Consider the following 18,244-nt stretch of genomic DNA (forward strand, 5'->3'; position numbering starts at 1 on the left):
ACCAGTTTTATATATACACATGTCCGAGTGTAAATTAGTTGGAAGGTGATATGGCCGATGCGTTTGTATGGAAAACAGATGACCAAACAATAAAAATGTCAAATGGTGCTTTTTTGTGAACATCAAATCAACATTTTCGAACAGCCATATTCAAAACAGGAAAACCACGTAGTACGTCTTCAAAGCTGCTCAACATTCTACAAGATGTTTGCCCCCCTGCACCCCCCCATGTGGGGGGATGCACCCCCACACCCCCTACTTATATATACAAACTCCGAGATCGCACTACATGGAGGACAGGGTACAGTTCCCGATCCCCACTATAGTGCGATCTGCACTACATTGTCGAACTTTACTATAGCGAATGTTTGCTATTGTACAGTTCGACAATGCAGTAAACGCAATTTCGGTTCTGTTACCTGAGTTTCGCACAATGGTGGATCGCACATAGTGCAATCAACAATGTGATAGTAAACCATAAATATATATATATATATATATATATATATATATATATATATATATATATATATACTAAGTCTATTTGTCCAAAACACGACATGTTTACATAATGCTGTTGTGGTCCCTCGGTGCATTGTCATGTTATGTTTCAAAACTTCCACAAAGACCTTACCCTGGAGTTTTTCTTAATCAGGCGTGCTCTCTCAAACAGTTTCCTTTGTCTTCTGAAAGTCAATGTCTGATTTGGGCTTTTCCAAATTCCTTTACAGTCAGTATTTTTGATGTTGATTTGCCAGTCATGACCATGTCCTCAATATATCTTTCAAAGAAGAATACACATCTCTGTGATAGTCACAATGTGCAATGAATGTCCTTGTGTATTTAATCATTTTTCATGCACTGCACACACAGACACACGCACGCACACACGCACACACACACACACACACACACACACACACACACACATATACACACACACACACACACACACACACACACACACACACACACACATTTCCTGTAGCCTGGATTTGAGTCTGTCAGTCTCCATTTGCATGCTCTGGAACTCTGAGTAAGTCACTTAGCCAGATAGTGCTCCTGGATTGTACCTTTGAAGAGGCAATGTGTGTCTTATGGGTTCAAGTGGTGAACAAATACGTAAAACAATAATACATAGAAACATAAAACACAGGCTATCTGACAATAATAATACATAAAAACATACAATATAGGCTATCTGACAATAATAGTACAGAAAAACATAAAACACAGGCTATCTTATCTATCATTTTGTGAATTCAAGATAGTTGCAAACCAGTCCAAAGCAGAATCACGTAAGTCTTCCTCGAAGTCTAAATAAACCATCAGTGAAGTATCCTCAGAACATTCATGCGACAGCTATGTAGTAGCAGTTGAAATATTTTGTCTGGACCAGTCCACTAGCCTTGTTAATAAACAAAAAAGAAAGCAATAGGGAACTACACACACAAAGAATGGGAAGACAGATTTGCAGCCCATTCAGACATTGTGAAGCCTCATTATTAATTTGTATAATTTAACCGTATAAGTTATTAGCAGGTGGAGACTTCTAAACAGCAATCGTTGTGGCTTTAAAAATCGTGACTGCAGTTTGCAATGAGGGAAGTGGGTCTCCGTTTTGCAGTTTAGAGATTATTTACTGTGATATTTTAAGAGATGATGAATGATTCACACTGCTTATGGCCACACCACTGGTCAATGGACTGAATTGCACTGGGTTCTGAAAAAACCAAGGACACTGCCACAAAGCAGAAGCTTAGAAATTACAAACCTGTGAAATGTACTGAAGAAACTATTGAGGTTGAAATCAAACTATTCACAGGAATGAAACTCAGGAGGTTCACACAACCTGAGTTATAACAACATTCATAATAACATCTCATACCATGAAGGAAAATAAATCAGAGAAGATTTAGCTGATGAGCAGGAAAATTATAAAGTGAGGATTTTTATTTAATTAACAGGGAACAAATGTAATAAAAGCTGTAAACTACACTTAAAAGTTCCTGTTCATTAAATTGTATAAATGATGGCACAGCTACTTTCTTCTTGCCCTGCCAAACTGATTGAACAAATCCTGCATTTTCCATTTTATAAATAAATAAATAAATAAACAACACAAATCCTGCATTTTCCATTTTTCCATGCCTATATCCCCTGTACCTTCTCAAAACATCCTAAACCCCTCATTCCAATAGATGAGTTCAACTGCCCCATCACAAATCTCAAACAAGCTTTAAATGTGTCCAATAGTGTAGTTCCATCCTATGATATTCTTTACCATGCTTCAACTAAAATGCAACCCACCCCCCTAGCTATGATGCTGTCAGGCATCTCCAAAACCTAAGAGGCTATAAATCTCGAGTCCTTTACCTATGGGGGCAGAAACAAAAGTATACCACAAACACCCCATTCTACAAAGTGGTCAGAAAAATGGCAATCACCTCTGCAGCATGGAACTCAAACAATGACCTGGAGAAAGGATACCATCAGTCTCAGTCCTAAATGCCTCCCACAATGAGCATGAGGACTACCTATCTGCAAGTCATCAAAAAGCAATAATTCCTTATAATCCTTAATGCCCCTCCTCTCTTGTACACTATTTCTATGCAAATCACACAATCTCCTGACACAAGGATAGTTATATTCATTAACAAAATAAAAAAAGATTTCACATCTTCAGATAAATGAAGCCTGTCTGTGGTGTCAATTACATGTCAAATAATTTCCCTTTCAAATGAAAATCTACTACAATACCCCTACCAATATGAAACTGTCAGCCAAAACTTGTACTACCAGAACGATTATCGATACCAAATGTTCACAATGGCATTCCAAAACACTTGAAATTGAGACCTCTGCAAAAAAGAAAATATCTGCTGTCTGTTCCCTATACTACTTATAAATTTCTGTTGGTGCTCTACCCCAGTTACCAAACTTGAATGCATGAATGAATAAATAAATAAATAAAATTCACCAACCTCCTAGCCTCATTTAATATACTATTAACATTCAGAGACAAAACAGAAACGTTAGCCAGTCATGTTACTTTTTAGTTTTCTCCCCTGTTGCTGTATCCTCCCTTTTTTTTTTTAATTTTTGATCTAACTTACCAAAATCAGCATTAAAACCACCTTCCACATCACAAAAATCCTGTTGTCTCCCTAATTTCTATCATCTTCTGTGAAAACAGACATATCAGTGTCACCCACATAACCCCCCCCCCCAACAGACCAAGCATCATGCTCTATAGGTAAGTCACTCAAAGGGCTCACTGTGGAAGGCTGAACAATGTCAGATTGCCTACCAGTTACAGGAAGGGATGACTTCTGTAAAGCAAACCCACAGATACACATTTTCTTCTCTCCCCTCCCAAACAAGGGACACTGACTCAGAGTGCACACTGCCCCCTCCCCAAACAAGGTAGATAAACTCAGACAGTCTGCAGATTCCCCTACTGCAATAGGGACTCAAGCTGTACAGTTCACCCCCCCCCCCCCCCCACACACACACACACATAAGTGACATGGGCTCAGATTGTGCAGCTTTCCTCATATATAAGATCTAAGCTGGCCAGCAAAACAAAGCACTACCCTATGGTTCTGTACTAAATATACATTAAGGAGGTCAGTCATAATATTATTCACAAAATGCAGTAAAACATTATCAACTCACTTTCCATTCAAATACTTCTCTCATGAAAGCATTTTGTAACATCGAATACATTTGCACAATTTTCAGGTATGAAATAATAGCCTCTTCTGAAATATCATCATTGCTGTATTGTAGTCACTCTTTTCTTAACCTACAAAGTTGTTGACACAATAAAATAGTCATCTAACATTAAGAAACCCTTTTTAGAGTGAAACAAACCAAGAAAATGAAAAGCCAAATCATGTGTTTCAAAAGTGAAGTTAGCAGAATGTATGGTTTCCAAATGTATAACTGACAATGTCTGAAATTTTAAAGCCTAATCCCACAAAATGTACCTTTGCATATATTTTCAAGTATAGATTTCCAGTCTCACAAAGGGGTGAGGATGAGGTCTTCTAGCCAAAGAGGGAGAAAAAGTATTATTAACATCTTAAGCATAAGTTTTTGAACAAGGAGATATCTCTGAAGCTCAAACACCACATGATTAGCACCACTGGGAAAAACAGCAACTGCATTCTGTTCAGCAGAAGGGGAAAACTTTCTCACCCATATCAGGTAAAACTAGCTCCATATCAAATTCTGCAGATTCTGAAGAAAGCTCTTTTTTTCACAATTACATTTCAACTAATTGCAACAGTCAATTAAGACTGGGCTTGGTTATTTATAGAGAGCAAAGCTAAATCAGGTAAACCTCCATCCAACAGCTTTATACTCAGATTCAGTGGTAGATCCCAGAATAGATATGGATGGGGACCTACAACTGATCAAACATTAATGTCAGCAATCATTTAGAACTACATAGTCCTACTTTGTAACTCTTATATCTCTTTTCTTTGCATGTTCTACATATTTAGAAATGTACATATGAAGTTGTGAACACTGAATTCCAGAAAGTACATTTCATAATTTCATTCCAGGCAGTAAAAGGATTAATGGAATCCATAATACTAAGTATTAAGGTTATTCCACGGTGATTATTCTTGCCTAACTTGTTTGCAACCCCCCCCCCCCCCATTTTTCCCATCCCAGTTTTTTTCAGCATCTGGATTACACACTTTTTTTTCACATTTTATAATACTATTCAGGTTTTCTGGTGGGGTGGCATAATGGCTAAGGTATTCACCTCATAGACAGAAAGTACAGGGTTTAATTCTTGCTCTGAAAGAAAAAATTGCTAAGCTTCAAATGGCCTACAAGCAAAGCTAACCCAGTACTTACATATGAACATTATAACTGGCCATGACTCCAGTAAAATAACTGAATTAAACAAGGGTCAACCACTTGACTCAAAGAAGTCATGGGGGTTCTAAATATTCTAAGGTATGCTTTAGAGTTTTTTTCCAAACTTTTAGTCCAAACAAACATCTTGAATAAGAAAATGAATTCTTATTTCCTTATAAGAAAAAATATATTTCTAATGCTTAATGTTCAAACCTAACAAGACTAGTATTTCCCAATAAAACTGAGAAAACAAATGCTTATGAGGATAGATAAATCATAACTGGGAGTAGTACCTACATATCTACATTCCAAAAAAAGAGAGTTTCCTTCTATCCCCTCCTCTGGTATTAGACTGGGTTGCACCCCCTAAATGTTAGATTATGATGAAACTGGTATTAGTAGTGATGCAATTCCCTTGGTTCCAAAATGACCTCAATAATCATCACTTCACTTTGATTTTTAATTCTATCTCCCCCTCTACATACCCCTAACTACTGGCATTCACAAGACTCCATTGTTGTCTCCCTACTATTCTATATATACATTACTCCTCTTAGATAAACTTCACCTACAATTCTTACTGTATGCTGATGATATGGTCCTCAACCCGCATTAACTATTCTGGCCACTCTTTTCAACTAGACCTCCATAATGAATTTCTCTTCCTCATCCAGTAGATGAATGATAAACACCTAATAATTAACTCCAACAAAACAAAAACTGCATTATTCAGCACCACAAATAAATTTAGTAAAATGTATGACTCTTTCATAATCTGAGGTCATCTGAATAAGCCATTAGCATACATCAACTCTTTCAAGTGCCTTGGAATATGGCTCGACATAGCTAACAGCTTCCAACTACACTTTAGCAATATGTCTAAAAAGATCAGTTCACTCCTTTTCTAGTCTAATAAAATCTCTCCATTTCTTTCACACTCTACCAGGTCAGCCATAGTGAAGGGCGTATTTCTTGCACAGCTTGAATATGGTCTCCCAGTAGTAACTGCAACTTTGAAAAAGAACGTCAGCTATTCAGTCTATCACAAACACAATCTGCCTTTTCATTTCCAGTACTCCTAAACATGAACACCACTGCACTACTTTGGAAAAAGCTAAATGGCTCCCAGTCAGACAAACAGCTAACCTGCTGCTAGGCTCACAATTGTTCAGACTCCTTAAGGAGCAGACAATTCCACCCTTAACATCAAAACTAATTAGATTTGTGCCATTCTGCAACCTCAGAAGCACCAGCCACTCAGGCCCTCTGCAACAAATCCTGAAATCAAAATTGCATTTCACAAACCATTCCTTCTCCAACTTAGGTCCTAAACTTTGGTATTCCCACCCCTCTCATATTAAAACCACTAACCGTTATTCCATATTCCATTCCCTCCTAAAAGTTCATCTTATACAGGAAGTTAAATGCCATTGCAGTCTCTCTGGTGACATAAACTATAATCTCCTTCATACTACCTCCATTTTCTGTTACTTAACTTCTACTCTGCGCTTCCAATTGCTGCTCATATCATATAATACCATATCGTATCATATCATATCATATCACGTCATATCACATTTCCACATTTTTTCTCCTACAGCTGCTACTGCTTATCCTGACATACCAATACCTGACAGAACACCCAACAGTTCATTATACACTATTAACGTCTCTACATTTTATTTTCCTGTTTAGAGATCGCTTATTTACAGTCATCTCAGTTCCCTCATTATACTATTTTTTATCTTTTCTTTACTTAATGTATATATTGTATATAATGTGTATCAATACTTTCTATCTCATATTACTGTATAGAGTATTAATTTATTGCACAATACCTCATTCTACCTCTATTTTAATTGTATGCTTCTCAAATGTTATATAGTTTTGCCTTTTTCTGAGCTCACACTGTGATTAGTCAATTTTCATCTATGCTCTACCCCAGTTAACAAATAAAGTACATAAATTAAGTAAACAAAAGCAAGCATGTAAATAAATAAATCTAGAAATGTAGATCCCCAACTAACAACATTCCTCATTTTTGGCATTATTCCAGTGATTCGTTCTACAATTTCTCTCACTTTTTCCTCTGCCGGATCATATACACAATATATTTATTTATATAAATAATGACTGCATGCACTAAGGTACCATTTTCTGTTGTCAATCAAAACATATTGTTTTTTTTTCTCCTTCCCTTCTCCTGTTTATGTATGAGCTATATTTCTTAATTTATTTTGCTAGGTAAAATCCTGTTCTTTCTGTGATGACCCCCTCTCTGGGCCAGTAATCAAGGAGCCTGAATCCTCACCACTGAAATTGGAGAGGGACATGTACTTGGAATAGAAATGGATACACTTAGTATTTTGAGATGCAGACCTCTCTGCATCAAGCACGATTTCCCTTAACAGCACACAGGGAACACAGTCAACCCAGGGTCTGGATTTTTCCATATCTGTCTCCCTCCAGGTCCCCAATAAGACTGTCCACTGGTACAGCTATACGGTTAGGTCCTCAGCTGAATGTCAAAGCCAAGTCCTCCAGCACCCAGTCTGTAAACCTAGTGCTCTGTGTCCCTGCCCCAAGTAGCTGACACACCCGCTGAGAGATTTGATTTTTCACACACACACACACGCGCGCACACACATAAACACACACACACACACACACACACACACACACACACACACACACACACACCTGGGAAAGGCTAGCCCAGATTTGCTTGCTGTGCCCCTTTTTGCCCAGAGTATAAGGTAGTTATCAATGCCATCAGACACTCCACAATCAGCTTCTCTAAGGCCCTTAACAAAGGGTGTCCAGTTATACTGTGTAATATTAATACTAATACAAATGGTAGTAGTTGACCAAGATGGTTAGACTTTCTGGAGTGGCCCACACAATGTCACCAAATAAATATAAGCACTCCCAAAGGTTAAATACTTTCTACAAGGACCAGCCACAATAAAAGTTTAAATATACTTAATAATAAATAGTAAACAGCATTAAAATACTGAATATATATATATATATATATATATATATATACAATAAACCACACAGTTCAAATCACAGGAAATATTGAAAATAACATTGGTGGACAGACTCAGACAAATAAAGAAAAAATATCTAAATTAAGCTTCACTATATTCCTGACTGAACCTTGGAGAATTACTATTCCCTGATAACTTACTTGATAGAGCGAGGCACAATAAAATACATAAGCAGAATTTCTAGTCAGGTTCCCTGAAACAGAATAATCCATCTTCAGAGATTACTCTGTGTAAAATATAATATCCAAGATGGCTTGCAGACTGACCTCATCTGGTCACCTGACTCTAGGTTCTCACAATAATCCCCTTTGAAAATGAGACAGGAATTTAGCATATATGGCTACAATATATCTTAATGTTCATGTCAGTGCCTGGGGCTCCCCCTTTTGTTTTTTACTGAGCTAATGAACAAAAGCTTCTTCCAGACCCACTGTCTCCAGTCCTATTCAGCACCGTGGGGTGACATTTTAATGGTGTATCAACTCATTTACATTTCCCTTATTTTTCTTCAAGTAAATTAGCTGGTTAACCTTTGCTGTTCCAGTATCCTCCATTAAAGCACATACATTTAATTCAGTTACAATAATATATGTACATTTCCCTTCATTCCAGCAGGGTGCACTGTTGATACATTTTAACACAGGCAAACCTCACAAATACATTTTCAGCACAAGCACCTGTACAAATCAGTTTGATATACAAATGACATAATTATTTACAAAATGTCAGCTAACTGTGCTGACACAAGTCATACATCCACTGAGCTACTTCTGACATGGCTAGCAGTACCTCCTATTGTCATAGCTTCTTTATTTTCCACGTCCTCAAAGCAAATGTGTACATTGATATGCTTATGCCCTAATTATGAATGTTCATCTGACACATTTCTGTGATTCCCACAATGCATATTATCTATGTATCATCCATGGTGTAACTTCTGGTAGCTTGTTCCCTAACCATGGTTGTCTGTGATCTTAGTTTGCAGACAGTAATAGCTTCATCCATTAAAGATTTAGCCCAGTACTGTTTTCCATAACTTCATGTTCTTTTTGACCTCCTCAAGTACATGTTTACTTTTGCAGGGGACAGTGTTGATTAGGACCTATGTTTCATCAGAGTTTCTACTTTTCAGATAGTTTAGACCCCAAATAAGCAAAAGCTATAGAGGCAAATGTTTATTTCTTTCAGCTTGCTACTGAATTTTATCATGCTAAGTACTCTAATCTCACTCATGCCATAGACAGGTAGCGCTTGTGTTATCTAAAGTTGCACTCCAGTTTAACATCCATTCTGATGCCAGTTTCAGGGAGATTATCCAGGACAATTTCATACTAACATTAGTATATTCTAGGGTATGGTTTATGGTGAGGCAGTGAAACTGCTTAGAGGAGCCACTCTGCACTTCTTAATATAAAAAGCTGTAATATGCTGCTACCACACTATTTTGCACAACTATCATCATTATTTTATCAGTATGGATTAGAATTCCATGGCTATGTTTACATATTCTTTGTTTTGTTTTTCAATATACAGGTCAACCAGAAAGTGAATCACGGATTATTGGAGGCTATGTAACAAAACCTTCGTCGGTGACATATATAGTATCACTAAAGACAACCTCAGGAAAACACTTTTGTGGTGGGTCTTTAATTAGCCGTTGCTGGGTTTTGACAGCAGCACACTGCTTAACTGAGTAAGTAAAAGACTGTTCAAACAGAAGTCAAAGTACCAAAGAGAAAACCTGCTAAAATACAGTATTAGACATGAAATAATCTAAAATAAAATGCACATTTATTTTATTTTACTATTTTTTGACAAAACAGAAGTCAAAGTAGCAAACACACAACTTGCTAAACTATAATATTAGACAAGAAACAAGACCAAATGGAATTTAGTTGCATTATTATTAGACAAGTATATACAGTCTTATAAAAATGTAAACGTTGTTTGTTTAGGTCATATATTTTCAGTTATCATATTACTGTCAGTTCATGCAGGCAACAAGTACACGTAAGAAATGGTCCAGGCAAATTCCGCAGCACTGCCTAGATTTAATAAAAGGAGTGAGTTGTAATGGGCTTGTTGTGGACTGCTTAAACTGTAAAATGCAGCATTTGTGAATGATAACTAGCCCAATGGCAGAACTGTATATTTATTTTCTAACTTATAACAAAAGTAGATGGAGATACCTATCTATTTATGTTTATTTAAATCTGCATCAGTTTGGTATAGTAGGCTTACAAAACTGAAACATGATCACCTAAAATAGTTTTTAAATTTTTCTTATTTCCTTTTTAGCAGATCTCTTTATATCATTCTGTTTTTGCTTGAATCTCTGCTGTTAAAGTAAAACTTTGTTTCCATGTATAGGACTGCTTTTTGTCTGTTCCCTCAAGTTATTTATTCAATATTTTGTGCACTGTATCTTAACATTGTTTCTTAGTTTTAGGCATTGTAATTACTTATTATGGCCAGCTACGTATATTTTACTTGGATCTTTTAAAAATAAGGTTAGTACAAAATACTTTAACCTCTGAATTCTTTGGTCCATATATCTTTTGGAGAATTTATCCCCAAGGCCTCAACTGGAAATAAGCTCTGTTCATTTGAACACCCCCCCCCCCTCTATTAACAGATAACTAGCTACATAAATATATATATATATATATATATATATATATATACAGTACATAGACATATAGGTTGGTAGATAGGCAGCTATCCAAGACAAGTAAAGAAATAAATAATCTATAGTGTTATGAAGTGCAACAAATAAAAATTATAATGAACAACATATAGAAAACAGTGTGATCAACAAGGATTAGCAAATACGTGTAAATGAGAGCTAAAACAGCGATATACTTTTATTTTCATTGAAGTGTCACATTTACTTTCTTCATTATATTTGCAATGTCATAAATGAAGGTTTCATAGGCTTCCACTATGAGTGGATGATAGTGAATGGACCGAGTATTGGAATCCCCGAACTGCATTTGCCAAAAACATCTTGCTGAAAAACACTTTTTAAAGTGTTTTTGCTGGGGAGGCAACTCCCCTGCACCCCCATGTGGGGGTAAGCTTTCCAGACACCCTATACCCCCAAATGTATATATACCAACTTTGAGGTTGCACTTACTTAAAAAAGGGGGAAATTCCACCCCAAAGGGAATCATCGCTGGCAAAACTGGCGGACAATGATTTCCTGTGGAGGAACTCCAGTTGTTGGTGAGTTAAACCTCAGGTAGTTAAAGCTTGAGAGATCAAGCTTTATCCACCAGTAGGATAACTTGTGTTTCATAGTTGCATGTTATAAGTTACTCCAATACATTAGAATTAGTGGTAGAAGCAGATATAAGAGATCATCAAGTATGTTCTTGAGGCATTTCTGATGTGGTCATGGGTAGCAAAGAAAAGTAGGTGAGCAGTAAAGAAGTTTGTTTTATTTGTGACTGAAAGGCTGATGAAGGTTTTGGAGAAAGCTGTGGTTTTAGTCTAAATATCTTAATAGACTTATCTCCAAACAATCTAAGATTGTGCCTACATTTGGAAAAGAGACTGACTTTAAGTTCTGAGATGTAGAGGCAGATGAGGGATGGACAGGGTCTGGAAGTTTACTCTATCAATTTAAAGTAATTGACGCAAAATACTCAAGACACAAGGTTGATCCTACATAAGTCAGTACCCAGCAGCAAATTTAGTAAAATAATGCTACAGGGAAGCAATGGAAGTGATCCTGTTGCTGATGGCATGCTGCATTACTAAAAGTAATATACTGCCATGAAAATGTTCTTCTCTACAAGGTACAGTGCAGCCTTATTGTACTAACAAAACCCCATGATTCAATGAAAATCACTCCTTTCTGTTGGGGGAGTAAACAGGTTAGCTACTGTTGTAGTGCCTGCAGTTGTTACAGTTTACACCCCACCTGCACAGAGTGCTATGGCTCTCAGGTTTTAGTCTAAAAAAAGCAAAATGTTTTTTTCTTTTAAACTGTAGCTGTTCCTACAGTTTATAATCTGCCTGCACAAAGTGCTAAAGTGCTCAGATTTTAATTTAAAAAAATTTTGTTTTGCTTTTAAACTGCAGGAAACTGCTTGCTGCAACATAGCAAGCAGTTGCTACAGTTTAGATCCCACAAAGAGTGCTCAGGTTTGGTTGCCAATGCAATACTGCTTTTTAATAGCCAGTATTGCACTAAAGAGAGATTGAGATGATGCTAGTAATTCAAAATATTTTTATCATGTTACAAAAATTTAAACTAAACACCCCTAGAACTAAGACAAATAGACACACTAAATTTATTTATTTTATTTTATTTTACATTTGTTGACTGGGATAGTCTGACTGGATGCATGTCCATTTTCAGCGGAGGCCCAGGGAGAAAAGCTCCATGGAATGATGAATCATAACATGTCACATATTACAAATAACAAATATATTATTTACAGAGATTAGATGGCAGACAATATAAATTACATATAGAATATTTTCAGTGATTAGAAGAGCAAACATTATAACAAATCATCAGGTAGTGTTATTCAGCGAGAGAATCAGATAAAATTACATAGTAGGCTACTTAGCAGATTTGCACATTCCAGAGACAGGTTAACCAGGCTTGATACAGTGACATAGCCAGTTTGATCCCAGGTGGTGTTTGAGCCTAGTTTTGAACTGACCAAGTGAAGAGAGTTAGGTAATATCAGCTGGTAGAGAGTTCCATGATCTACCTACAGAATTTACGAAGAGTGAGTCACCAGCTGAGTTATTAGTTTTACATATCTGAATAAGGAGTCTGTTGGAGGAGCGCAGCAGTCTAGGATTATTATAGAGGGTGACAAGATCTTTAAGTGCAGGGGTATTGTTAGGGTTATATATGATTTTATGGGTCATAACCAATTGATTATATAGTATTAGACTGGGTAGTTCAAGCCATCCAAGCTGGATTAAATTGATGCAGTGATGTGTCCTAAAAGGCAGCCCAGTGGCAAACCTGGCAATGTGGTTATAACAGATTGAGAGTTTGTTCATGACCGTCTTGTTAACATTAGAGAGCAGAAGGGATGAATACAGAAGAGTAGAGAGAAGGTGAGATCGAGCTATGGCAACTTTGGCTGGGTGGGTTAGGAAGGCTTTTATTCTGTAAAGTGATCCTAGTTTTTTGTTGATGGTTTTGATCAATTGGTTAACACGTAGGTCGAATTTTAGATTATTATCTATAATGACACCTAATAGTTTAGTGGAGAGGTCAGGGGAGATTATTGTTCCATCATTTGCTTTTATTATAAAGTTAACGGCAGTAGACCTTTGTGTAGGTAATAATAACAGCATTTTAGTTTTTTTAGGATTTAGAATCAGACGTCCTTGGGAAAGCCAGTTTTCTATTGTGTTAAAGGTGGTCTGGGTGGCTAACTGTAACTCTATTGGGGATGTGGCCGAGCAAATCAGGGTAGAGTCATCAGCATATTGGATATAGCTGACTTTTGGGATGACAGTATTCATATCGTTGATGAAAATGGAAAGTAACAGGGGCCCTAGTATAGAGCCTTGTGGTACTCCAAGGGTGTTAGGTAGTAGGTTAGAGAGTGTATTCTGCCAAAGAACAGCCTGCTGTCTACCACTTAGATAGGATTTAAACCATTGAAGGGCTTTAGGATCTAGACTGAGTGTTAGCAGGGTATGGATTAATAGTTGGTGGTCAACCATATCGAATGCCTTGGAGAGATCCAAGAAGAGGGCTGAAGAAATATGGTTATTGTTTCGATTATGGTTTATGGTGTTGGTAAAGGCTAGTAGGGCTGAGGTAGTACTGTGGTGATGTCTGAAACCATGCTGGGTATCTGCCATGAGGTGGTTATGGATTAGGTGGTGCATGAATTGTCTCTGAATACATTTTTCCATAACCTTTGCAAGTGGACAGAGTATAGCTATAGGCCTATAGTTAGAGAATTCAGTAGAGCTACCTCCTTTATGGAGTGGGATTACATAGGATATTTTCCAGATATTGGGAATTTTAGCTTCTTCTGTGGTTCGATTGATAAGTATCGATACCAGGTATGCAATAGCATCAGCTGATTTTTGTAGGTATTTAGCAGGAAGTTGGTCAGCCGATAGTGTGGTGGGTTTTAGTTTTTTGATTAGGGTACGGATAAGTGATGTGGTGAGAGGTTGAAAACTAAATGAGAGTAGGTTTCTAGGGGTGGTACTTTCTGGGCCAAGGGAGCTAGGAGGTAGTTGGCTGGCTAGGGCCTGAATTGTCTCTGTAAAGAATCGATTAAAACTATTGAAACATCATCTGGGGGTGTATCAGTAGTGACAACTGGGATGAGGGCAGTAGTTGTCCAGGGTGCGGTAGTTTATTCAAGCCTGCCCAAAACTTCTGAGGGTTATTTTGATTTTCTGCCTGTAATTTGCAGTAGTATTGTTTTTTGTCTTGTAGTGTGAATTTTTTAGTTTCATTCCTAAGTTGCCTGTATTTAATTTGATCTTGGAAGTGTTTAGTTGAACACCATAAAGCCGAGGCTTTGTTTCTAAGGCTAATTTTGAGTCTAGTCTCTTTTGAAAGCCATGGTGCAGTTTTTGCCTTTGTTCTTTTTGAGCGAATAGGTGCGTGTAAGTCAAGGATCTCAAGGAACTTATTGTTAAAGTAAACAACTGCTTCCTCTAAGGGGAAGAGTTTTAAATAGACTAATTACATGATTTTAGTTCCTGTTGGAATTTGGCTGAGTCAAAGTTTTGTTATTTCTAACATTTCTTAGTAAGGGTTGTTGGGGATTGATAGCTTTGTGCTTAATTATACATGTGAGATGGTGATCACTTGACTATCAGGGAGGGTACCAGAGGTGTACAGATGGAGGTGACTATTGATGAGTACCCAATCAAGTATGCTTTCTTTTTGGTTGGGCTTACCTACCCTAGTAGGGGTGTTAATGATTTGCGTAAATGAGTGTAGGTTAATATGGGTGGTTGGGGATTCTGATGAACAGGTGGCCCAGTCTATATTGAAGTCTCCAAGAAGTAGGGTTTCTTGGGGGTAGTGACTAGATATCCAGTGTAAGGTGCCTTCAAGTGTAGCTATATTGTTACCTAGGGGAATATACATGCAGATGATATAAATGCATTTACTTTTGTTAAGTTGCAGTTTAGTGGCTAGAATCTCTAAGTTGTTAATCTGAGGTGGTTGTACTACATCTGTGGTTACCTTCAGCTCTGATTTATAGAGTACAGCTACCCCACCCACCCCCTTCCTGGAAGCACGGTCTAGCCCGTGTGTGTTATACCCAGGAGGTAGTACTTCATTGTCTGTAGTGGTAGGTTTTAACCAGGTCTCTGATAGACAGAGAATCTCAGGAGAGTGAACAGCAAGGAGTGCATGCAGGTCATGTACCTTGTTATTAATGCTTCTAATATTAACATGACAGGTTAAGAGAGAGTTAGATGGCCTGGAAATTGTAGGTTTGTAGCTTAGGTTACAGGTAGAGGGGGAGTATGTGTCTAAGGTGGATGAGCCAGGGTTGGGGTGTATGTCTCCACCAAGTAATAGGCTAGGCCTAAGCTGGAGATAAGTTTCAGAAATTTGTCTACAAATTTGTGGTAGAGTTTGATTCTAGCGCTAATTTTCCTAGAGTTGAAGTGTAGGAAATGAGAGCAAGATGTTGGATATGTCTTGGTACTGTAAGTATGGTTGGGATGATTGACAACTTGGGTGATAGTATGGGCCTTTAGAACTTGAAGTCCTGTGAGAGACTGATTTTCATATAAGGTAAGGAAGTATGGGGCTAATAGGAGGGGTAGTAAAAAGTAGTGCAACATTATTTGGGATGTGGCTTGAGAGATAAGAAACTGTTATACATGAAATTGCAGTACCAGAAGATAGTGTGGTTAGGTAACTGTATTGGAAGGGGGTGGGAGGCTGACAGATGAAAGTTGATAAGTGCTGGTGAGATGTAGGTAAAGGGTTTGGGTGGGGAATAATAATCACAGCGAGAGGTGATAGGAGCTAATAGGTGGGGGAGTGGCTAATCATGTAGAAATGTAGAGGTAGTGGGGGCAGGTGGGAATTGGGGGCAGGGAGGGGAGTGCAGTGAGCCCGAGCATAGCGAGGGCGAATGGAGTGGGGCTATTGCAAATCCCAAGGTTTTCTAGTCTGCCTTAGAGCAGTTAGGTAGGTATTATGGCACTTTTTTATGCATTTAATTTTGTTAGCTTATAGGTTCAATTTATAGGAAGTGAAGCCTTTACATTATGTCCTTTTGTATTACACTTTTTAAAGTTAGTATGCTATAGGTAATACAATTTTGGGGTTCTTGTGATGGTAAAATTTCAAATATTAGAGGGCAGGGGTAAGCTACTTTTTAGGTAGGGTTAGGAATAAGCCAATTCAAATTCACTAATGAGAGAGAGAACAAGGTAAAAAGAAAGGACTAGCAAAAGAGCAGCTAGAAGGAAAGGAGATTTATAACTGAGTAGAGTTCAGCAAATTCAGAAGAAGGCAGCAGTAGGAGTGAGGTACAAAAGGGGATGGCAAAAACAGAAATAACTGCAGAGCCAAGTTCTATACCGGCACAGCAAGGAACAGGCACTTAGACTACCAGCACTGTGAAAAGTATCTATGCAGCTGACAATTTTGTAGACTAGGAATTCTTAGAGAAATAGAAACCTTATGCCAGGAGTGAGTATGGAGTGGGAGAAATACGGACAAGTGTATTGGGAAGGACAAGACTGAGTAAAACAATGATTCCAAACTAGAAAGTGTTGGGTGTAGAGAGATCTCTGCTGGAGGTGGGGGTTACCAGTAGTGTGCACTCCCTGAATACATTCTAATGAAATTTACAATCATAGAAGGGTTAATCAAAGAAGGGTTAAAAACACCTATTAGACAACATTTTCCATAACCTTTGCTAGTGGACAGAGTATAGCTATAGGCCTATAGTTAGAGAATTCAGTAGAGCTACCTCCTTTATGGAGTGGGATTACATAGGATATTTTCCAGATAGTGGGAATTTTAGCTTCATGGACAGCTTACAGAAACCACTCTTAATCACATTTTCTCCTTATGCACAAAGTTAACTTGCTATTTTTCTAACTCATACACAACCATCTTACCTCTCCATCACCATCTCATGTAACACCATTATCTCTGTAGCTCCTCCCCAGAAGCTTAGCTGGCTCAACCAGTACCTTGGGTCTCAAAAACTAGCACCACACCCTCTCTGCTCTTCAAGTGAAGAGCAAAAGAAAAAGAAAAGACCTCTGCACAACTTACAGGTTGCTTCCTGCTCAAGTACAACAGTACCCAATCTGCCCCCCCCCCCACACACACACACAGAATTCTTTGAAAGAAGAGGAAACAAGCAAAAAAAGCCCATTCCTCCATTCCTTCTATTGGCACAACTAGGTGGACAGATGCATGACATGCCCACCCACCTTGCTCCAGCCATTCAGGTCCCATTTCTGTGCCCTACCCCCAACCCTCCTTCCTCGCACTTTAATAATAAAATAAAATCTCTTGTTTTAAACTGTAGCAGCTGCTTACTACAAATGTAGGAAACAGTTGCTGTAGTTTATACCTTGCCTGCAAAGAGTGCAACAGCATTCAGATTTTACTTAAAAAAAAATTTCTTTTACTTTTAACCTGTAGCAAAGTGCATGCTATAATGTACCAAGCAGTTGCTACAGCTTACATGTTGCCTTTCACAGAGTGCTACAGTTCTCAGGTTTAAAATAATGGCAAATATTTTTTTTCTTTTAAACTGTAGCAATGTAACAAGCAGTTGCTACAGTTTATACTCTGCCTGCACAGACTGCTACAGAGCTCAGGTTTTAGTTAAAAAATGTTTTGCTTCTGAAACTGTAGCAAACTACTTGTTAGTTGCTACAGTTTAGATCCCACACAGAGTGGTACAATGCTCAAGTTTGGTTACAAATGCAATACCAGCTTTTAAAAGTCAGTATTGCACTAAAGACTGATCAGGATGATGCATTGTAGATTGTGCCCCTAACGCTTTGCACACCAGGCAGTTGACCCACTCATCTTGCCCTAGTAATGTTACTGCTCTTACATTATGTTTCACTGCATCCTAATATTCTTTATAAAACTGTCATACTGTCATCCCAGTCTACAACCCCCTTTACAATCTTTAACAGGGTCTATTTCACATCAGCAAATGTTCACTTCCACAAAACTCTATTTGTCAAGGCGTAAAGAGCAAATGTTCACTTCAGTGAATGATAACATCACTGAATGGTATACACAGAGGAAAAGAATCATTGACCAACATTACCACCATGACACCCACCACACTATGTCAAGCCCA

General features: G+C 37.8%; 1 protein-coding gene across 1 annotated transcript in view; it reads left to right on the plus strand.

Annotated features, from left to right (window-relative positions):
• LOC122793778 (trypsin-3-like) overlaps positions 1 to 18,244 on the plus strand; it is a 242,734-nt gene that overhangs the window by 20,627 nt on the left and 203,863 nt on the right. Inside the window, exon 2 of the mRNA XM_044061968.1 lies at positions 9,465 to 9,624. Within this exon, the coding sequence (XP_043917903.1) occupies positions 9,465 to 9,624 (160 nt within the window). The remainder of the gene's footprint in view (positions 1 to 9,464; positions 9,625 to 18,244) is intronic.

The sequence above is a fragment of the Protopterus annectens genome, chromosome 2.part0 (assembly GCF_019279795.1).
Source record: "Protopterus annectens isolate FY-2018-M chromosome 2.part0, PAN1.0, whole genome shotgun sequence".
NCBI classification, from domain to species: Eukaryota; Metazoa; Chordata; order Ceratodontiformes; family Protopteridae; genus Protopterus; species Protopterus annectens.